This window comes from Humulus lupulus, chromosome 1 (assembly GCF_963169125.1).
Source record: "Humulus lupulus chromosome 1, drHumLupu1.1, whole genome shotgun sequence".
Taxonomy (NCBI): domain Eukaryota; kingdom Viridiplantae; phylum Streptophyta; class Magnoliopsida; order Rosales; family Cannabaceae; genus Humulus; species Humulus lupulus.
Window position 1 is genome coordinate 126,431,038 of NC_084793.1, and position 24,473 is coordinate 126,455,510.

General features: G+C 38.8%; 1 protein-coding gene across 1 annotated transcript; it reads left to right on the forward strand.

Annotated features, from left to right (window-relative positions):
* Positions 1-8,610: 8,610 nt before the first annotated feature.
* On the forward strand, positions 8,611-10,334 carry LOC133817899 (cyclin-dependent kinase inhibitor 7-like). Its single transcript, XM_062250539.1, has 4 exons — positions 8,611-9,044; positions 9,415-9,482; positions 9,607-9,771; positions 9,912-10,334. Exons 1-4 carry the CDS (start codon positions 8,709-8,711, stop codon positions 9,979-9,981), a joined length of 639 nt encoding a protein of 212 aa, XP_062106523.1. The 5' UTR covers positions 8,611-8,708; the 3' UTR covers positions 9,982-10,334.
* Positions 10,335-24,473: the final 14,139 nt, after the last annotated feature.

The following is a 24,473-nucleotide window of genomic DNA, read 5'->3' on the forward strand; positions in this document are numbered from 1 at the left end:
TTTTGACCTGGTTGTATCCAGGATAGTTTTGTACCTGGTTGTATCTAGGATTTTAAGTAATTTAAACTCAATCGGCAACCTTGTTCTGACCCACCTCAGGTTATATGCCCCCCAAGTAACCATAATGTAAACTTTCTTGGTTGCTTTTACACGAGCTAATTTATAATGAAAAATTATTTAAAAACATGCTAACAAGAAAAATTACATGAAAATCCCCCGTTATTTAATTAAATGGCTTTTATAACTAAGCCTTACATAGATGGTTGGTAATACTACTGGTAATACTTCTTTAAATGCATGGTATTCCAGGTCCGTGGGACTGTTTCTCCACTAAGTCGAGCTAACTTGAAAGTTCCCTCACGCAAAACTTCCACTATCTGAAAAGGTCCTTCCCAGTTTGGGCCTAAAGCCCCATCCTTAGGATCCTTGTTTGCCAAAAACACCCTTCGGAGAACTAGGTCGCCCAGTCCAAAACTACGTCTTTTAACCTTAGAATTAAAATAACGAGTTATTTTCTGTTGGTAATGCACGAGCTGTAACTGTGAATCCTCTCGCTTTTCATCAATCAAGTCGAGAGACGCGTTAAGTAACTCATCATTCCGCTCCTGGCTGAATGTCCTTAGTCTGTGTGTGGTAACCTTTGCTTCGACGGGAAGGACGACCTCACTTTTGAAGGTCAATGAGAAAGGAGTGTGTTCAGTGGAGGTCCTGTGGGAAGTTCGATATGCCCAAAGTACTTGCAGGAGCTGCTCGAGCCAGACTCCTTTGGCCTCATCTAACATTTTCTTAAGGCTCGCCTTTAGGGTCTTATTCACAGCCTCTACCTGTCCATTGGCATGTGGATATGCTACCGAAGAAAAACTTTTAATAATATCATGCTTTTCATAGAAGTCAGTGAAAAGATCACTGTCGAACTGGGTTCCATTATCTGACACAATCTTTTTAGGAAGCCCAAATCGGCATACAATGTTTTTCACTACGAAGTCCATGAATCTCCTTGAAGTGATGGTTGCCAATGGCTCGGCCTCTACCCACTTCGTGAAATAATCAATTACCACCACCGCATGACAAACTCCTCCCTTTCCCATAGGTAAGGATCCTATTAAGTTAATTCCCCATACTGCAAATGGCCACGGGGATGAGATCATCGTTAGCTCGACTGGAGCAGCTTGTGCGACTGTGGCGAAGCCTTGACATTTGTCGCATTTCTAAACATGGGAGATGGAATCTTTTGTTAAAGTGGGCCAAAAAAAACCCTGCCTTAATATTTTTAAGGCTAGGTTTTGCCCCCCAGCATGATCTCCACAAAAGCCTTCATGCGGTTTTAGCCTCCTTAGGAAGAACACACCGTAGAAGAGGTAGTGAATGACCACGTCGGTATAATGTTCCATCCACTATCACATACCTCGAAGCTTGATAGAGTATTTTTCTCGCATCCTTTCTTTGCTCAAGTAGCTTTCATGTTGTAAGATATTCCACTATGGGGGTCATCCAGGTCGACCTAGTGTCAATCATCTCGACCTCTACCATTTTTTCTGCCACGCTGGGACTCTCCAAGAATTCCACTGGTACTACATTCAAAGTCTCAGCTTCCTTGGTGGTGGCAAGCCTTGCCAAAGTGTCAGCGTTAGAGTTATGTTCATGAGGGATCTGTTCAACAGTACTGTATTCAAATTCTAATAGCTCTCCCTTCACCTTAGCTAGATAAGTCGCCATCTTGGTACCAGGCGCTTGATATTCCCCCAACACCTGATTGACCACGAGTTGGGAATCACTAAAACATAGGATGACCCTTGCTTTCAATTCATTTTCCACTCTAAGTCTGGTTAACAAAGCCTCATATTTGGCTTCGTTGTTGAATGCTTTGAATCTGAATCTCAGAGTTGTATGGAATTGATGCCCCTCCGGAGAGAACAATATGATCCCAGCTCCGGACCCATTCTCGTTAGATGAGCCGTCCACGAATATTCTCCACAACTCCTGCACCAGTTCCTTCAAAAGCTCCTCTTGAAATCTGGTACATTCAGCCACAAAATCGGTAAGGGGCTGGATTTTTATCGAGGTTCGTGGTACGTACAGTATCTCGAACTGGCTGAGTTCAACTGCCCATTTTAAAAGACGTCCTGACGTTTCGGGTTTTTGTAATACCTGCCTTAGAGGTTGGTTGGTCATGATGTGGATTGAATGGGACTGGAAGTATGGTCTAAGCTTCCTGGAAGCTAATATCAGGTAGAATGCTATCTTTTCTATCAGTGGATACCGTGATTTAACCCCGAGAAGTCTTTTGCTTATATAGTACACTGGTTTTTTAGCATGTTCTTCTTCCTGAACTAACAAGGCGTTGGCTGCATTTTCTGTCACGGCCAAATAAAGGAACATGGGCTCTCCAGATACAGGCTTAGACAATACTGGGGGCTTGGCCAAATGCATCTTTAGGTCGAGGAATGCCTGCTCGCACTCCTCAGTCCATTCAAATTTCTTGTTTCCTCTGAGCAAGTTGTAGAATGGCAAACACTTGTCAGTGGACTTTGAAATAAATCGGTTTAGCGATGCCGCCTTTCCAGTCAGGCTCTAAAATTATTTACGCAAGCTAAGCGAAGGCATACCCAATAATGACCTGATTTTATCTGGGTTCGCCTCTATCCCCCTTGTATTGACTATAAATCCCATAAATTTTCCCGATGCCACTCCAAAAGTACATTTATGGGGATTCAGCCTCATATTATATTTCCTCAAGTTTTTAAAACATTCATTTAGGTCGAAAACATGGTTATCGACAATCTTGGATTTTACTAGCATATCGTCGACATACACTTCCATATTTTTTTCGATCTGACCAATGAACATTCTGTTGACTAACCGTTGGTAGGTAGCTCCGGCGTTCTTCAGCCCGAAGGGCATAACTTTATAACAGTATACATTTGTTGGAGTCATAAAGCTAGTATGCTCTTGGTCCACAGGATTCATCGCGATCTGGTTATATCCAGAGTACGCATCCATAAAGGACATTAGCTCGTGTCCCGTGGTGGCGTCTACCAACTGATCAATTCTCGGCAATGGGAAGCAATCCTTAGGACAAGCTTTATTCATGTCGGAGAAATCGATGCAGGTCCGCCACTTTCCATTTGGCTTCGGGACCCAGATCGGATATTTTGCTTCACGAATGAACCCACACTTTAATAACTAAGCTACTTCTTCTTCCAATGCCTCAGCTCGAACTATTCCCAAACGTCTCTGTTTTTGGAAATTCGCAAGCACGCTTTTATCCAAGTTTAGGGTGCGCATGATCACACTCGGGCTTATTCCCACCATGTCTTCATGAGACTAGGCGAACACATCTAGATTCCCTTGTAAAAATTTAACCAGCTCCTTTTTCCTATCATTTCCAAGATTTTTCCCAATCTTAACGACTCTTGAAGCGTCTTTGGGATCTATATTTATCTCCATGAACTCCTCAATAGCTTGGATCTCTGACCTGTCCTCGCCCATTCGTGGGTCGATATCATCACTTGGGGCGACGTCTCTATCCTTTGTTTCTTGAGGTTCTTCCGTCCCAGGGGTAACTTCCACTTCTTGGGACTCCTCACCTCCGTCACTTATGGCCATTGCTTGTTGCCCGGGTTGTGATTTTCCCTTCATGGAAATGCTATAGCATTCCCTGGCAGCGAGCTAATCACCTCTAACATTGCATATTCCCGCAGATGAGGGGAATTTGATTGCTAGGTGGCGGATAAAGGTTATGGCTTCAAACGCCATCAACGCGGGTCAGCCCAAAATCGCATTGTATGCGGCTAGAAAATCGATGACCACAAACTCAAGAAGCTTGGAGACAGTTCGTGGACCTTCACCCAATGTTACCACTAATTTGATCGTTCTGATAGCTGCCAACCCTTCATCAAAAAACCCATATAGAATCATGGAAGTTGCCTTCAGCTCGGTTACAGACAATCCCATTTTTTCTAGGGTGGATCTAAAGAGTAGATTCACAGAACTTCCATTATCTACTAGTGTCTTCCTAACTCTCCGGTTGGCGAGCTGAACTGTTATGACCAGAGGATCGTTATGTGGGAACTGGACATGGCTGGCATCTTCCTCCATAAAAATGATTGGTTGTTTTTCCAATTGCTACTACTTTGATAACCGTTGTTCTGGGACGAACTCTACTCCATTATGGGATTTTAGTTCGTTGATATATCTCTTCTGGGCACCTCTGCTCATGCCTGGAAGATGAGGACCTCTCGAAATGGTGACTATATCTCCTCCTGTTATCGGAGGAGGATTATCCAGATTCACCTGAGCTCCGGCTTGATTCACTGGAGCTTCCGGAGCTGACGAAGTGTTTTGTCCAGCGGGTTGACTGGGAGTTGCTCGATTCTGGGCGTACTGAGCCAAAGGTCCTGCCATGATGAGAGTCTCAATCTCATCCTTCAGGTGTCTGCAGTCATCAATATTATGACCGATATCATTGTTGAATTGACAGAACTTCGAAGGATCTCTCTTCGCCCTTTGATTCTTTAACGGTTCTGGCTTCTTCCATGGAAGGCGAGTAGAATTTTCCAAGAAGATGCATTCTCTAGTATTCGTGAGATTGGTATATGTTGTGTAGACCAATTTAAATTTCTCCACGGACTTATTTTTCTTTGTTCTGTTCTGGTCGCCCTCACCATTTCCCTTTCTCTTATTATTTCCACCTTGGTTATTCTATGCAACAGTTTGAGCCGTAGCTGCTATATCCGTTACCACTCCAATGGGCTGGACAGGGACTTGGCTGCTTCCTGCAACAGAAGCTCGCGTCTCTTCTAGATTAACCCACCTTTGAGCTCGGTTCAAGAACTCATCCACAGTATTAACTCCTTTCCTCTGTAGCTCTTGCCACAGGTCACCTCCAACAAGGATTCCCATCCTTATTGCCATGAGCTTAGAACTCTCGTCGGCGTCTCTAGCTCGCGCAACAACATTGGCAAACCTACTTAGATATGCTTTCAAAAGTTCACTGGGCTGCTGCTTTACATTTGCTAGAGACTCAGCCTTAATCCGAGCTGCTTGAGAAGCCCTGAATGCTCTCTTGATATCGGCAGAAAAGCTCTTCCACGAGTTGATTGAATGCCCCTTGTACTATTTGAACCACTGCCTAGCTGGCCCAATCAGAGTCGAGGGGAATATTAGGCATCTTAGCTCGGGCCCGATATTGTGGGCCATCATCATGGTGTTGAACATCCCTAAGTGATTAGACGGATCTCCATCTCCGTCGAACTTTGACAAATGTGGCATTCTGAAACCCTGTGGATATGCAGTCACCGCAATATTCAGGGAGAAAGGCTCGAGCTCATCCTCTGAATCACACTCATCTTTCTCTTTTTTTGATAGGAGCCTCTTCATTAGCTCCTCCATCTGGGCTAACCTTTCGAGGGTTTGGTCCCTGGTTCCTTGGTTATTCTGGGACTGTTCAACAGATCCTGTCCTATCGTACGCGTTCGGCGGGTTGTTGTCCCTCCAAGTTCGGGCTTGGTTTTGTGGGACATTCTCGTTATCACGTACTTCGGAAGGACCTCCCCCATGACGAGTGTAACTAACTCCTTCATTTCGGGCTAAATTTCTTCTCTGTGAGTTTAGGCGATCTCGCAGATCAGGCTGTGGATCGAATTGAGGACTCTAAGCCGAACTTAGGTGATTTCTCATATTGCCTTCGGACCTACCACTTTGATGGCTTTCAGTCCAATAAATTCCATTAGCGAAGCTCACTGCTCGCGGTTGAGGCTGAGGATCTGGATTATTGACACGTGTCCGCGGGACATAAGTAGGGGCAGATGGAGGAGGATTTCTCCTGTTGTCCCCATAAGCAAGAATGTCCCGTGCAGAACGAGGCGGTGTCAGATGTCTTATGAGTGATGGGGGATGCCTGACTGGCGAGGCAATTCTTGTCCCATCAGGGCGAACTAAATTAGCCCGCAGTCGCTCCGCCCCACCATTTCTAGGTCTTTACATCTGGCGATCTGATCGCGACGCAGGAGGGTTGGCTGGAATATGTTGTCTCAGTGAACCTGCTCCGGCCTCTCCTTGTGGGTCGCCATGGGTATTCCCAGGCGCGTGCGATGGTGGTACTGAACTTGGGGTCATGGTTCTAACTGATCGACTGACCTACCGATGACCCCTAGGAGGGCCACTAAGTTAAGCATTTTGGCGATCTCGCGCTATGGGCACAAAACTTGGGGTGGCAGTTCTGACTGACCAACTTAGTTTGGATCGGTTATTCCTGTAGGACTTATGAGACCCATTTTGCCTCTTTCTGGCATTAACGTCGGATGCAAGAGGGGGTAACTGAGCCAAAACCTCATCGATTTTCCTGTTTGCCTTAGCAAGATGGCTTCTTAACTACATGTTTTCCAGTTCTACCACAGTTAAGTAGTCTAGGTTTGGATTCGGCGGCAATGACATTGAACTCCCAGTATCGTCGTGGCCCACCGGTTGCTTTCTCGGTCGTTGCTGAACTTCAAGGCCATGCTCATTTGAAACAGTGGTATGGTGGGCCCCCTGCCCACCAAGCTGTTCCATCTCATTGTCGTGCATCAAGCAAGTGACCACCATGATGAGATTTGATTGGGATTTTGATGAAAGCACTAATCTCAACTCTCAATGAGAGCACCAAACTGTTGATGCGGTTTTTCGCCAACAGTGAATTAAGAAAATAACAAGGTTGAATTAGTGCTAGATGATAAACCGAAATAAGAAAATAACTCTCAAGAAGACTGATCTTTTTACATGGTTCAGTAATTAAAATCCACCTAGTCCACGAGTCTATATTATTAATGCTTTTCTCTCTCTATTTTGACAGAGTTTCGGTATTACAGAATAATCGTCCCTTTTCCTGTCCAATATTATTAGTATTTATAGAGAAATTCCTTGGACAGGTTTGGGTAACCGCGTAAGTCAATCACGGATTTACATATTTATTACATTTAATATGAAATATTCTCATTTATACTAGGATATGATCTGATCATGAAATAAATAGTCTCCTAATATCTGGTACATTAAATATCATAGGCTGGCCATAAATGATTGTATAAAGTATCCGGATCTTCGGGGATCCGCGGTCACGCCATATCTTCAAATTACCACGAGTTGGATATACCGTCGAGCTTGTGCTGTGGAGACTGTGCCTTATAAATATTATAAGCTTGCGCTTATCAATTTATGCATCCCTAGCTCGTACAACCATCATGAAAACCGTGTTGTCTACGTGGAGAATATATGGACTCCTTGGCTATTTCTTCCATGCATTTATTTGTCAGCTGTACACGATTTGAGTGAAAGACTCGTGCTGAAATTATGATACACAATGTATATGTCATTGTTTTATATATAATATTATTTATTTATTTAAAATTAATATGATAATAAAAAAAACTTAATAAAACTAAACAAACATGCACCACACGTCGCTTGCACCTAGTATAAATATACAAACAAAAGAAGGTGAACTTATTAGCCAAAAATTTTACTTTATTGTTTTAATTATATTTTACTTGCCTTCTAATTTAAAGGTATTTTGATAAATTAAGAATAAAATTTAACCAATGACTTCGTTATGTTTGAAAAATAATAAAGGTATTTTAGAATTTTAAAAAATATGAGATTAAAATTTGTATATTACCGTTGCATAATAAAAGAATGTAAAATAGCTTTAAAGAAAATGTAAAATAGTGTATTATTGCTTATATAGTACATATAATTTATTTTTTATGGTCTTTAATGATATAATTCTCAATTTATAAGTTCATTTACTCATTGAAATTTTTTTAATTAGCGAGCTAGCTTGAGATAGAATTTAAACGAAAACAATAAATTTGGAAACTAAAACTTATGTACGTGCAATAACCAGAACTAATAACACTGAAATTAGAACTTGAAAAAATTATATGCTTTACAAGATACAAACTGAGATGGGAAATATCACCAACCAAAAATAAAATACAATACCAAAGAAATAAATTAAATTCAAGGGATAAAACCAAAGAAATATGTAAAATTCAAAATTCATAAATGTCTGGCCATGTTTTAGTCAATTCAAACTCGGAATTTTGTAGCCCTGGACTTGTCTCAACTATCAATTAAAGGAAAAGAATCTTATCCAGATACCAGAATTGTATCCAATTGAGTTTTTCAGTACTTTAATTTACTTTTTATTTTATTTTTGTGTAAAATAAACACAGAAAGAAATGGTTGGACCAACTATTGGCTTAGAAATTAATTCTAATCAATTAATTTAAATGATCATTAACTAGTTACACTAGAGCAAAAACGGAACGTTCCGCTTATAAATTATTACGGTGACTAATTAAGTAATTAATTACTTAATAAATAATACAGCGGTAATTTGTCGTCTACTTAAAACGGCGTAAGAGTTTGGTATTTTTTTCGTTCCTATTCATGGGAATGGGATCCCTCAATGGCCCAGATCTTCGTAACGGCACCGTTCCCGTTCCTTGTCGCACTTTACCCCGTCAGGCCCACACTTTTTAACCGTAACAGCCAGCGCAGCAATTTTTTTTTAATTATAAATTAAACAATTATGTGAAATAAAAATTGAAATCATAGCCATCTATTAAATTACATTCCCTTCTTCATCAACATACCTCTCGGATCTCCAACTTTCTCACTCTAAACATTCCGGAAGAACAAAGAGAGATTTAGAGAGAGAAACCGAAATGGGAGACTGTAAGCGAAATGCAACCATTTCTATGATGGAAACTTCACCCACCGCGCTGGCCATGGCGTCCAAGAGAAGGAAATTTATTAGCTCCAACCAGCAGCTTAGACTACACTCCTCATCTACCACAATTGATGAGCTCGGAAACCGTACTTTGACCGTGAACTCTTCGCCAACTAAGCTCGACAATGTGGTGGCAATCTCCAACACCGGAGATACAACCTGCTCCATCTTTTCAAAGGATTGGTCGTCGCCGCTGGCGTCTTGCTGCTCCAGCAATGAATCGAGCGACAATGTCGTCAACGACAGCAGCTTGCGAATTGTAGATTTGCAGGTCGGCTTCTGTTTCTAAATTTTTAATTATTTATTTTTGCTGTTTTCTTTTCTTTTGTAATGTGTTATCTGCTGTTTGGCTGAGACGAAAAAGGACGAGAAAAAAAAGCAGCATTGAACGAGATAAAAAATTTAGGTTCCAGTGGACTGGATAATCATATATTATTGTTATGCGTATTATATTTATTATTCTCATGTACTTGTTCATGCATGATTTTTTTTTTCAGAAAGAAACAAACAGCTCAAAATTATCCGTTTTCTTTCAAAAGCTCTGTATAAGCTTCTTTCATAATGAATATGTTCTGCTAGTAACGAACATCGAATTCGAATTTGAATTTGATTCAGAATGTCTAAACGGGATAATATTGCAGGATGAAGTAGTCAAGAGTTTTGAAACCGCACACTCTATCTCTATTAACAACAACAGGAACAAATTCAGGTCTCACTAAGTTTCTTCTCTCATCGATTTTTCTTACGAAACTCAAACTATTTCGTCTTATAATCAATATGCATAATAATATATTTTCGGTTTCATTGACCATTTTTCTCTCTTCACTCATCAGGGAAACGACGCCGTCAAGCGAACTGTGTGGAGATTCAGAGAAAAAGGAAGCGTCAGCTGCGAGTAACAGGAGAAGGCCACCGTTGGGCATGGCTCCTCCGAGAAACGAGATCGAGGAATTCTTCGCCATAGCCGAGAAGACTGAGCAAAAGCGCTTTACAGAAAAGTGAGTACACTTTTTTGAGAGTAGCGTAGGATAAGCAGCAGTGTATATTGTACTATCCTACATCACATGCGCATTTTAGCACTGAGTGGAATCAGCCCTCTTCTCTAACTAACTAACAACTTTCCCATTTTCCGGTGCAGGTACAACTTTGATGTTGTGAACGATACGCCTTTGGAGGGTCGGTACCAGTGGGTTTGTTTGAAGCCTTAGAAGGGAAAAAAAACAAGATAAATTAAAATATATATAAATATATATATGTTGGGAATGGAATTAAGCTAAAATGACATAGGGTAGGACGAAAATGGGCATACGACATTACCTGTTTTGGAGGATTGGGCTCTGTTTACTTTGTCGTTTGTACAGTTTTTCTTTTATCTATATCTATATATGCATGTAAGAAGAAGCTGTTCGTGCTCTGTTACTAGCTACTAATTGTACTAAACTCATAGAAGCTTCTTTCTCTCCTCCAAATTTGTAATAACCACACGCGTCTTTATTTTTGAACCTTGAATTAAATTTCAATGGCAGTAAAATATATATACAAATTCGATGCAATTTATTAATTGTTTGGAAGAATACGAAGAATGGTATTGTATATGCTTAGTAAAGTGGTATTTGTTTGGGTGTGTGTTTGGCTGTTTGTTACGAGATTTGTTTTGATATTTCCAGTTTGCTGCTCTAGCCATTTTGTTTTTGTACGTTTTGCTATATAATATTATATTACAGCTTTTGTTTACTTTGCCTTTTTATTGTTGTTTGTTTTTACTACACGATTTTCTTATTTGAGAGATTCTTTTCTTCCGGGATATGCGTTAAAGTACCCCTTGAAACGATTCCCTTATTTCTGTAAGGATAGGACAATAATAACAATAGAGTGGTGGAGTAGTACCACTCTCTAGGGACCACAGAAAGCAAAAAAAATGGCTAATAGCCTTAAAAAAAAGGTGAAAATAAGAGTTCTATTCTAAGGCCAGCATGTTGTTATAATTGAACAATATCAACTTTCAAGGATAAGATTCCCTACGCTTTAAACTTCATCAGGTCCTCTCGTTACACTTTGCCCCTTTTACTGTGATTTTGTTTACATTATTCTACAGTTTGTTGATCAATTCAATCCATAAAATATATCTCGAATTCAAAATCAATTAATGTTGACCATATTCACAACAATATCATATAGTTGAATGGTAACTCAATATATACGAAAGTTAAAATTTAATGCTTTCATAACAATAAATAATGGACAAGTATTATTAATTTTGAACAAACTATTGAGCCAAAACATAAAAAGACCAAACAACAAGATAAAAGGATTTTGCATGATAATACCTGTTACCAATAATCTGCGGGTACTAATATTTTATGTTTAATTTCCATGTCAGATTGTAAGACAGAATTTGCCAACCAGTTGAGTGGTTGTGTAAAATTGTTCAAACCTTATTTTATTACTTCAAGGTATACGTTATAAGTATATATAGCATGTAAATTAAGAGGGTATGGTGAGAGACTTAATTATTGGGAGGGAGTGAGAGAGAGGGAGGCACAGAAGGAGAAGGGGGTGGAAGCAATGGTAAAAGGGTTGAAGATCAGGGTGATGTCGGAAACAAAAGCACAGGGGCATGATGATTATACACGTGTCGAAAAGTGATCAATCCTGTCTCAATCCATGTGAGGCTTCCAGCCTTCCAGGTTTCACTTTTTCAAGCATAAAAATAAGCAATTTATTCATTTTTGTATCAATTTTATAAATAGTAAGTGTCAAACAAAATAAAACAGACAACATCTTTTTCTCTTTTTTTTTTTTAAAAAAAAAACTTAGTAAAACAATTCACTCAAAATGATTACAAATCATTTTTCACATTTTATAGGCGTTTTTTTATAACCAAATATATTCTTTCATCCTTCTAAATAAAATGGTTAATTGACAAATATTCAATTTGAAAAATGTTTATATACAAAAAGTACGTTTGAAATCGACCCCAGTCCTCTTAACTTGCTTTGCTATTTAACTTATTTTGGTGAAGATTTTGGATTTTCATGTGAATTGTTTTTGTTAAGTTAATTGAGATATTTAAGGAGAGATTTTTTTTTTTTTTTAAGAAATTTAAGGAGAGATTTTAAACTTGCAATAACAAAAAATTTTAAAAAGAAAAGAAAACAGAGAGCAGGTGCAATAAATGGATTTAAAGAAAGTTCAATGAGATAGTTTTTCTTCTTCTTTTCTTTTCATTTATTTTAAGGAGTGGATAATTTAAACAAAATGTATAAATAATAATATTTTGATTATTATTCAAAAACAAGTTATACAAGAAATAAAATAAAATAAAAAATGGATAGAACGAGGAGGATTGCACGTGCGATTGGGGAGTAAGTAGTGGGGTTTGGCCTCGCTCTGTGTGCTTTGGATCTGATGCCCTATTATTATTATTATTATTATTATTATTATTATACCATTTCTTTTCTTCAGAGACCTCAGACTAAGTAGCACACTTGTACAAGAGAAAGCATAAAAAGTTGATAGAATGTTGCTTAATCATATTAACTATTAATCAAGAAGAGGAAGAATCGTTTTTGTTTCGAACTTGGTGTTATATTGGTGGTTTTTATTTATTTTCTCTGGTTACGAAACAGATTATGGTGCTTACTAGGGCACTACTTTTAAGTTTTACCCTCATTTGATTTTGTTCAAGGAATTAGCTGAATTCTATGTCAACTCCTTTGTTAAAAAGTCTAGGCATCCCTCATGAGGGTCGTCGTAATTAGGTGATCAGCATTAATTTATGAATAATGCTAAATACATTAAGTACATATTTTTTACATAGTTAAATTTTAAATGTATAATATAATTTTAAACTATACCACTTTTAATTGAACGATTGAGATTAATTATTCTAGTGTAATTTGAATATGTATTAATGATTACTCTTAATATATTCTTACAATCACTTTTCTCTTTTGTATTCATTTATTAAAAAACTCATTTGGTCACTCACTTCAACTTGATTACTAATCTCATCACACTCACACTCACACTCACACACCCTATGAAATTAAATAATTTTGTTTTATTTATAAACACGTAGCATCATGGTTACAATTTTATTTACAAATTATTTTAATTTTAATTATTTATAATATGTAAGAAAACCGGTCCCCCTAAAAAAGATTATCCCTTTAATTATATTATTATTTTTTATTAATACATATTTGTTAATTTACACTTTTTTATATACTTCTCTTACTAGAAGGTGGGAGTAGAAAAGTTTTAGGCCCCATTTGAGACCATTAAAAAAAAAGCTACTAGTTGTTTTCTGAATAAAATTGTGTAATAATGGTATTTGTTAAACAGTCATAAAACAACTTATTGAATAATTTATACAGAAGTTAAAGCTGTCAAAACTCAGCTTTTAACTTTTTCTAAAAATGATTTTTTGAATTTTTTTTAGAATAAACTTATTTATTATATATTACTCACTATAAAAATATTTAAATAAATTAATATTATGATAAAATAAATAATATTTAATTCTTAACTATTTTTTTATTCAAGAAATATTTTTATAATTTATATTTATTAGATATTATTTTATTTTAGTAAGTTCAAATTAACAAACACTTTAATATATAATTTATTATATACATTAATATTATTTTTGTATCTCATAGTATTTTCAAATTATAATTTATCAAAAAAATATCAATTACATGTTTTAGAAAAAATAAATTAAAGACATAAAAAGTCACAACAAGAAAAAAATGGCTTTTACTTCGGTTTTTGAGCTGGATTTACATCAGTTTTAGCTATAATTCGCAACCACAGTAGTTCGGAGCTAAATAAAAAGTAGTTAAAAATCGAAGTGAAAAATAGGCTTTCGACTACTCGGTTATTATGTAAAAACCAAAGTAGAATCCCCACATTCTACTTTGGTTTTTACATAATAACCGAAGTAGAAAGTGGGGTACGCTTCTTTGCTGGGCACTTTCTACTTCGGTTATTATGTAAAAACCGAAATAGAATCCCTACTTTCTACTTCGGTTTTTACATAATAACCGAAGTAGAAAGCCCCCCTTTTTTTAATAATTATTTCTGATTATTTTTAAATGACTCAATTCTATTTATATATTTTTTGTTTGCCCTAATTTTTTTTAAATGGTCTAATTATATGAATTTATAGTTATATATTGTACGCCCTAAATATCCGCGCATATTGGCGAGCTAGAAAAGGGCCTAATTCGATCTGCCACGTGTAAATCGTCCACTAGGAGCTATTTGTTACGGGCCTCAATCTGTCCAGCCCGAGCTGATTAGAGAGTTAATTGCTACTTGGAGGCATCATGTCAGCAGTATGAGTGTCACGAGCTAGCGCCACATTAAGCTTGTGATGCGGCAGAGATCTGACACCCGAATCCTTGTAAAGTCAACCACGCAATATAAACGTGCATATATCAGACATCACATGTCTGTTTTATTCCTGAATTCTCGGACACGCGGTATAAACGTGCGTGTTCAGACATGCCATGCCTGATTTGGGTCATGCGGCCCATTACCCATCCTTGCCTATTAATTAGACCACACTTCACTGTAAGGTTTTCGGAATTAATCATCAGTGTCACAGAGATGACGTGAAGGATAAAGAGATCACGGGATGACCCCATTGCCAACCCAGATATTTTCTTCCTATAAATACCAAGACCCTGGGTAGTGCAAGGGGTTGTCATATTTTTGTAAAGAAACACTCTGTAAGAAATAGTCAAGAGATATCAATAATATCGACTGGTGGACTAGAGGGATTTTAACCTTCGAACCACCTAAAAAGAAAGGAGTGACCATCTTCCCATGCTATTAGTTTCTCAAATCTAGAATATAATTATTTTCATATTACGGTTCACCAATTTGCACTAATCCATCCTATTTATTCGTATAATTACCTGTTGGCGAAGAACCGCGTCAACATATATATTTTTACAATTGGAATTGGTTATCAATTTTTTTTGAATGAAAATATGTTAACTTTCATTAATTAGAAATGTCATACATAAGTATATATAACACAATTACTTAAGTAAGATAGCTAGTATTAACATTAATACATTTACATAAAACTAAACTTATAACTAAACAAACTCATAAACAAAATATGCTTACTAATAAATGTATGTCATCAATCAACCTAACCATTCTTGTTGGATTAGCAAGAGATTTGCAATCTCACAATATTTCTTCTTCCCATCAAACTGTAAAATTAATAAATATAAATTAATTAATAACAACATTGATTATTTTATAGATTATTGATACCAAAATAAATTATAAAAAACAAACTTACTTTTTCTTTTTAAGGTTTCTATTGCATTTGATGCACGTACAAGATCTCTAATGTACTTCAACACATAAAAACCACATTAATGACTTTGTGGTTGTTTTGGACATGCAACATTGAATATCTTTGTAGGATTGCCGAGTAATTCATTGGAAGAAGCCTTATAATATGCACTATTTAAAAAGAAAAATAACAAAAGTTATTAAAATGTAGTAACATGTAATAGTTGTTGCGTATTAAGAAATATTTTTTAAAATTTAAAACTTACCTCATTATCATTGAATCAATTTCTTCAGGACGTTTGTGTGCTTTCAGTGGATCCAAGAACACGATTTTTCCTTTTGGCATAGCAATCACCAACATCCAATGTTCCTTAACATAATAAGCGTGTTAAATAAAATAATTAATTTTTTTATATGAATAATCAAATAAGAAAAGTTTATAGTATTTCTTATCGTATGTTCCAAGGTATAAAGTATAGTCGACCAACTCTATTCATGGTCATCAACCAATTTGCCAAGTCAATGGTTGATCGTTCTACATCGTTAGCATTATCAATGCTAAGACGCTAAGTGTCAAAAAACTTGTAAAAGACACGCTGATTTGGAAATAGGGACTCCCAAATGCATATGCAAAATTTTCTTAAGTGTTAAATATTTTTTGAAAAATTTCGGCAGACTTTCCCCTATAAATAGGACTACCCAAACCTGTAAACATTCAATTTACTATGAAAATATGCAACAGATCATAGAGCATTACTCATAACCATTCTAAATTTCATATCATTCCAAAGAATTAGTTGAAGGGATACCTTAGTCCGAATATCATTGCTGAGCCTCCAATCATATGCAAAATAGCAACTTGTTCCACATCCTCTGAAGTTATAAAGATTGACTCGCGATTCATGAATGATGGGTCCATTGGAATTGAGACTACTTTGTTTATTCCCTTAACTCTGCAAAATTCTCTCACCATAAACTGAAGGCTAACATGGATGTGATGCATGATGTTATCAGCAAATGGTTGGCCTTCTATCGGAGTGTTTTCTGGATTGACGTGAGATCCAGCTAATGACAGATGTGGGCTAGTCGTAGAATTATGGTTTGTCTTATCCTTGGATGGGCTTGTTGACATAGGAGGTCTCTTTTTTAGAGGACCCTACGCAACATCAAGTAAAAAGAATATTAAAATAATGGACCAACAAATATTTTAATTGGTAACAAATTAAAGAATTCTTTTATACATGATCAGTCATAATTAATTCTTTTGGCCAAGGAATGAATACGTCACAGGTATCTCAAACATAGCATATCTCCCCAACAGAACATGGGATTTCAACATCCTCTTGTAACCTTTTGGTGACTCGCACCCTCGTGTATTCGTCTGTCAGTTGAACACCATGAATAGTCAGTGGACCCACCCTATCAATGATAACACCATCTGCCACCACATTATGAATATTATCTTAACAAAGTAACACATCAGTTGTAAATTGTAGAGGCACGTCATCCCGCATGTACGGTGTATTATATTCTTCGTCATTCTACTCGTCATCGTTGTCGTGTTCATCCATATCATCTATCCCACCTGCTTGTTTAGCTCTTTCCTCCTCTAAAGCTTTAATTTATGCTTTGAGCCTCGCAATTTCTGCATCTTTCTTACTAACAACATCAGCCATTTCTTTTGCTATTTTTGGTTTTCTTCCAAAGACGGATGAAATCTTCGCAAATGAACTACAATAATCAACCCAATTATTTAAAAACTAAAATATTGTAGAATGAAGTTAAATGAAACAAATAAAAAATAATATCATACCCAAGTGCTCTAACACGGCCTGGGTGCTCAGGTGTCCCTAAAGCTTGCGTTAATATGTCATTCCGACCATTTGCAATGATTTCTCCACTACTAACTTTGTCTTTCAGCTCATTCTGTCAAACAAACCAGTGATCGATTATATTAGTAACTTATAAGAACTTTATCATTCCTACATTACTTTAAAACACTTGCTTCAAACCACTTACAATTCTTGCTTCAATTTGTTTGTCCAAATCTATGACAAGAACCTTCTTCTTTTCTCGTGCTCTTATCCAACTTGGTACCGTTCTACATCTTCCACACCTAGTTCATTTTTCTACAACATACAATAGTTAATTAAAGTTGGTGAGTGCAATATTCTTCATAACAGGTTGACATTTGTAAAATAGTGATGTGAATTACTTACCAAGTCCTCTCTAACATTGGCAAGCCCTCTACAAGATGTACGATGCCTCGAAGTATATTTGAGAGCTCTTTCACGTTGTGCTTCCCGCAAAGCCTACATAAAATAAGTAACGATAAGTTTTTAAGCAATTATTAATACTTCAAAACTAATAAATCATATACGTAATAGTACCATAAACTCAGGAGATAAACGATGGCTAACAAAGGTCCTCCAATCTTCTAGGTCAAGTTCTATATATTTCTTAGGAAGGAATTAGAGTTCATCTATCAGACCCGCTTTTTCCAAAGGGTAGATGTAGTCACTAGTGATGTTGGTCTTAAAATCTCTCATCATTCTTCCCGTACATTTAATTAATTCTGGTTTCCAATTTTCTGGAATGTTAAAGCCACCTTGAAATAGAAAGAAAATAATTAATGAAATACAAAGTAATTCATGAAAATGATAAATATATTAAAATAATTAAAATATTTTCTTACATATACATCCTCCCATATTCTATTCTTCAATTCTTGTGGGACTTGTCTCCAATCCTTATAATTGAGAGAGACTGTTCTCCTAGTTTTAACTTCAAGGTACGATTGCATCTCGTCATATACTTTCCCTATGGGTTGACCCTTATCATTAAATGTAATATTTCTCCTTATTCCCTTAGCTTTTTTATTATTTATATTGTTCTTCTTTGTTTGGGCCTCGCCTATTTGGTGTGTTCTCCTCTTCATAATTTGTCATCTGCACATAAACAAGAATTAACGTTACAATTATGACATAAATAAATACATATTTAACATAAAAATCAATACATTATTCACTGGACACATTTTCTTTTCCTTTTTCTTTTCTTGGTTGATTCACAATCTACCCATATTCCATCTCTAATATCACTTCTAATGTATTCCCCATCATCATCATCATTGTTGACCGTGTTTTTGGCCAACGAAGTGTAGACGTCAAAAACGATAAAACCTTCAAGAGAAAATAAACGACACAAATGATTTTTATAGTGGTTCAGCCCCAATGTGATGGTAATAGCCTAATCCACTTAGAGTTATGATTATATATCTACACTCAAGATCAAATGAACCTGAGTCAACTGAGTTTCTTCAGTGTAGATTACCAGAATACAAGAATTCTCTTAAATACAAGTACTCTCTCTCTCTAGAAAATTCAGATCAAAAGTTCAGAATTCGAAAAGTCCCCTTTATGATGCCATAAGCCTTGTATTTATAGGCTTAGGATCGTACAGATGATATCCCCATAATCGGGATATTTTATTATCCTCATTATATTTAAATTACATTAATATTCAAAATGTAACAATACACTAAATTTGTGGGATAAATTGAGAGATTCCCATGTATGCCAAGACCGATTCTTGTTGAAGCCGTTTCTGGGAATCTTGACTTTTCCTCCTCTATCTGGTTGACCCATATCTCGTTCAAGCTGGTCGAACATACCTTCACTAGGCAGTCACGCACATGACTAGGCAGTCGTGCACTTGACTGGGCAGTCATGCACTTGGCTGGGTAGACATGCACTTGACTGGGCAGTCACGCACTTGACTGGGCAGACACGCACTTGGCTGGGCAGACAAGTCATGTCGGACATGGTCATGACTGGTCGGACATGGTCATGACTGGGCAGACAAGGTCATGCCTGGGCAGACAAGGTCATTCCTGGGCAGACAAGGTCATTCCTGGGCAGACAAACACATGACTGGTCGAACAAGGTCATGCCTGGTCGGTCATGACACTTCTCAAGCCAGTCAAAATTCTTCATTGGTCTACCGGGTCACTCCTAAGCCAAATCACTTTATCACAACTCCGAGAAGCCAATATATTTATTGACTATTAATGTGTCGTTTAGAGACCATGTACTGCAACTTGTCACCTCTATTGCCACGTCATCGATCTTCAATTTTTGGGGATAACATTTGCCCCCCAAGTTTATTATACGATTTTCTCGTATGATAAACTTTTCTTCTAGCAAAATGTTCTTGAGGTCATTCAAAAGCTCCCATCTGGCTGATAACTTTCACATAAACTCCCACGACTGAACTTGTCTTGTTGTAGTATGTGTTTTGGATGAGAAACGGTGTTTGTGTCCTAGGGATTTAGGGTCTTTGTTTTTCGGCATAGGCTTTATGAAAAAATGTCATATCCGATCAGCCATGCTTTTGTTTCTTGAATGTTCGGGTATGTTAGGGCTGCTCGGACACCCTTGGTCCAAAATGCCATCCGACCGGATGTGTCCCAGCACAGCCCCTCGGCACTTACTCGGATGGCTCAGCATTCCCCTCAGACGCACGCATCAACTCCTCGGCAGGCATGGCACACCCCTCGGACCCCAAACATCTGCTCGGACCTTCGACACGCTGCTCGGACATGCGCATCAGCTCCTCGGCAGGCACGGCACCCGATCAGTCATCCTAAGCATCCGCTCGGTCACTTCGGCATTGGGCCTCAAACGTGCGCTGCTTCTGGTCGGATGCTCCAGCATCCGCTCGAACACTCTCGGCAGGCCCTTCGGACTCCAGGCGAGCTGCTCGGACACCAGGCGAGCCGCTCGGACACCCTCGGCGTGCCCCTCGGACACCAAGCAAACTGCTCGGACGCCACATGGGCCACTCGAACACCAGCCCCCTTTTTTTAACACTCTTAGCACTTTTAGGCACCAAAATTTATTTTTTCTCCATACATACTAAATTTTCACTACTTAGATAAATTTTTCCTAAGTAGAAAAATAAATTTTGCTCTTGTTGAATTTTATCTGTATGGTTACTCACCTCCCCATTTTTTATTTTTTGTAGATGAATCGCTTTAACTGTAGAGGAGGTGACAACCACACGAATTCTGATACGTCCATCTGCAATCGAGCGATACTCCTCCAAGTAGCGCCTCTTCGTTGTTAGTCATGCTCAACAATAGAGTTTCCTACTCGACCAGTGATACATGCTCAGCTGACCAGGGAAGTTGTATCCCTCCCGACCGGGAAAACGTTGCACCTAATTAGCTAGACTTTGTACCTTGTCAGTAGTTTACTCTTTTTTGTTGTGAAGACAATTGTTTCTTAGTAGCTTTGATATTTTTCTCGTACAACCGAGCTGTTGGCATTTATACTTTACTTTTCTTTGTTAACTTAAAACATTCTAAGTCTTTTTAGACTTAAAAAGTTATAAGTTTTTTGTGAATAGTAAAGTCACTCTGATGTATGCCTTATATTTTCGCATGAGTACTTAGTTTTCTAACTTAGAAATTCTAGACATTTCATAAGTCCATACTAAGTATACTTTCTCACACTCTTATTGCTCTAATATTTTATGAGCATGCTTATCGTCACACGAATATCTGCTCCTAACTAGAAATTTTAAAAAAAATTCCAAGTTACTTAAGCTTTGTCAAACAAGTTAGCTTAATGGCCTTTTTGGACTTCGAAAATTTACAAGTCAGCCTAAAAACAGATATATTAACTCGTGCTCTTATTGCCTATGTTAAATTATATACCAATATACCCCATGTGCCCCCCAGGTGATCGAGGGTTGAAAGATCCTTAGTCACTTGCTACTTGACCGAATCTGTTCGAGCAGTTAATTACTCGTGAAACACATAGAATATATGGAAAATATTCGAGCAGTTGAACATTGCTTGAGCATATCGACCAGTTGAACACTGTCCGATTTTATCGACCAATTGAACACTGTCCGATTTTATCGACCAGTTGAACACTGCTCGGATAACTAACACACATGCATATTTGTAGCAAGAATCGACCACGTTGCGCATAGTCTCTTTTATTACTCGTAAATTAAAAAGGACAAAACATGTCTAATAACGAGTCTTAAACAACCAAAATTGTTCAAAAATAAAATGACTGGTTAGCAAATAACCAGTTCATAAACCAAACTTAAATAACAAGTCTAACAACTCGAAATCAAGCTACCACTCTGAAAGCGGTATTTAGAAATAATATATCCTTCGGTGCTCGCCACTCCAGTGGTTTCTGATCCTAGCACTTCCGCTCAGCATACTTCTCCTTTGTTTCGTTGCTTTCCTTAGCCAAGTGTGGACCTCCACATATAGTGTCTAAGGTAAAGTCCACAGGTCCGGGCTGCAAGGGTGGAGATCTTTGTCGCTTGAAACCAGGATTGCTGCTGCCTCCTTCTCCCTGGGGTGTCTCTGCCCGGTACTTTCTCAACTTGCCCAACCGGAGAAAAAATTCTATCTCGTCCTTAAGGTGATTGCATTCATTCGTGTCGTGACCATAATCTCCATGGAAATGACAAAACTTATTCATGTCTCTCTTCCTCATCTCTTTCCTGATGGGGGGAGGCTTCTTGTAGGGAACCTCTTCATGACTAGCAAGATATATTTCTGCTCGGCTGGTTGAGAGAGTGGTGTAGTTAGTGAATTGAGGCTCATACTTGGTTGGCTTTTCATTTGAACTCAACTTTACTTTATTTTCCTCATGGTGGTCAGACCCGTTATTTCCACGTTTCTTTCCACCATCCTTAGGAGAGTCAGTTGATCCGCCCGGATTGTTTATGCCATTCTCCTCTTTCTCGATTGCATCATCCAATTTCATATACTTGTCTGCTCGGTCAAGAAACTGTTGAAGTGTTGAAATTGGATTTCTATGTATACTGTCCCACAGAGGACTCCGATAAGTTATCCCAGCAGATATGGCTACCATCTTCCCCTCGTCTCCTACACCAGTTGCTTTATTGGCTTCTCTCATGAATCTCTGTATATAATTCTTTAGAGACTCATCTTTTCCTTGTTTGATATCTGCCAAGTGGTTGGCATAAACTGGTGGAGTCCGGGCAATGTTGAATTGTCTACAAAACTCCTTCCTGAATGCTTCCCAAGAGGTAATGAAGTTTGGCTTAAACTTCCAATACCATTCCTGGGCAGTATCCGACAATGTAGTCGGGAAAACTCTACACCGATAATCGTCACTTACTCCGAGCAATTCCATCTGGTCCTCGAACTTCCCAATATGTCTGATGGGATCTGCCTTTTCTGTATATACTGGCAGAACCGGTGCTTTATATTTTGCCGGAGGCTGGGCTGCTCTAATCCAGGCACAAAATGGGCTGCCATTCTGGTGGTCTATCGCGTCTATCTCGGAAGGTCGTTTTGACAAACGTTGCACTACAGCTGTTAGCATGTCAAGCTGGGCTTGGATGGCTGGTGCAACTGATGAGGTTCCAAGGTCTTGACCGCCTGGTCGGGCATTACCATTTGGCGCGCCGTCGTCAAGTATTTCTACTTGATTGGCAGGGCGGTCCAGATTTTTCCCTTCAACCGGGACGATCCTCCTCTTGTTGGTGATAACATCCCTTAGATCCTTCTAGGAAGCCTGCTCTCCTGCTCGATCGACCACCGTACTCTTCGATTTCCCAGAGGGCTTACTACGCGGGACTTGTGTTCTCCCACTACGCTGCTGGCCGGGGTGCAGTGGAGGCCTTTCGGTACGCCCTGGGCAGTCTTTCCTTCCTTGTTGGTCATTGCCCTCCTTTTCATTTGATTGGTTGGTGTGATGACTACCAGTCTCATCACGACCATGCCCATCTTTGAATTGTGAAGTCCTCTTCTCTTGAGGAGTCTTGGTCTGATCCTGCCTGGGTGGAGTCTTTTTACTGCCCGACCGGTGACTCCCTGATCTAGAAGTCTTTGATCGGTGGCTCCTGGAGGGGGTTCTAGAGTGCTCCCTTTGCGTCGAGTCAGTTCTGGATCTGTCCCCATCATCATCCCGACTAGGGGGTTACTCCTGCTTCTGCCCGGTCCTTGAGAATCGGCTCTGTCAGTGGTCCTCCGACCAGCGTTATTATTTCTTGCTCCCTGGGTGGCTGCTTGTGCAGCGGCTTGAGCATTGGCTTGGCCCAATTGGGTAGCTGCTTCTAGAGCAAGTGCTGCTTCACGATTTCTCCGGTTGACCTCCTCCTGTTGTTGTCTGAGCTCTTCACTTCTAGCCTCCATATCGAACCTTTGCTGCTCTAACGCAGCTCTCTGCCTGGCCATCTCTTCTGCGAACGCCTCCTGTCTGGTGTGGAATTGTGCCATCTCTTCCTGGAAGGCCCCCATGGCCTCATGGACTTCTTCAACCTCTGGAGTCACATCCTCGAGCATCACCCTAGGCTCAGTTTCACGATCTTGAAGGCTAGGACCTTCTGATCTGGCAGGCTCTTTAGAGGAGCCTGTCTTCTTGGAGGCCGCATTGGTGTTCTTAGGCGCCATAATACTTCAGGGACCGTCTGTCTTTCTCTTCAAGCTCTCAATGAAAGCACCAAAATGTTGACCGCGTTTTTGGCCAACGACGTGTAGACGTCAAAAACGATAAAACCTTCAAGAGAAAATAAACGACACAGACGATTTTTATAGTGGTTCAGCCCCAATGTAATGGTAATAGCCTAATCCACTTAGAGTTATGATTATATATCTACACTCAAGATCAGATGAACCTGAGTCAACTGAGTTTCTTCAGTATAGATTACCAGAATACAAGAATTCTCTTAAATACAAGTATTCTCTCTCTCTAGAAAATTCAGATCAAAAGTTCAGAATTCGAAAAGTCCCCTTTATGATGCCATAAGCCTTGTATTTATAGGCTTAGGATCGTACAGATGATATCCCCATAATCGGGATATTTTATTATCCTCATTATATTTAAATTACATTAATATTCAAAATGTAACAATACACTAAATTTGTGAGATAAATTGAGAGATTCCCGTGTATGCCAAGACCGATTCTTGTTGAAGCCGTTTCTGGGAATCTTGATGTAGTCCTCCTCTATTTGGTTGACCCATATCTCGTTCAAGCTGGTCGAACATACCTTCACTGGGCAGTCACGCACTTGACTGGGCAGTCATGCACTTGGTTGGGTAGACAAGAACTTGGCTGGGCAGTCACACACTTGACTGGGCAGACACTCACTTGGCTGGGCAGACAGGTCATGTCGGGCATGGTCATGACTGGTCGGACATGGTCATGCCTGGGCAGACAAGGTCATTCCTGGGCAGACAAACACATGACTGGTCGAACAAGGTCATGCCTTGTTGGTCATGACACTTCTCAAGCCAGTCAAAATTCTTCATTGGTCTACCGGGTCACTCCTAAGCCAAATCACTTTATCACAACTCCGAGAAGCCAATATATTTATTA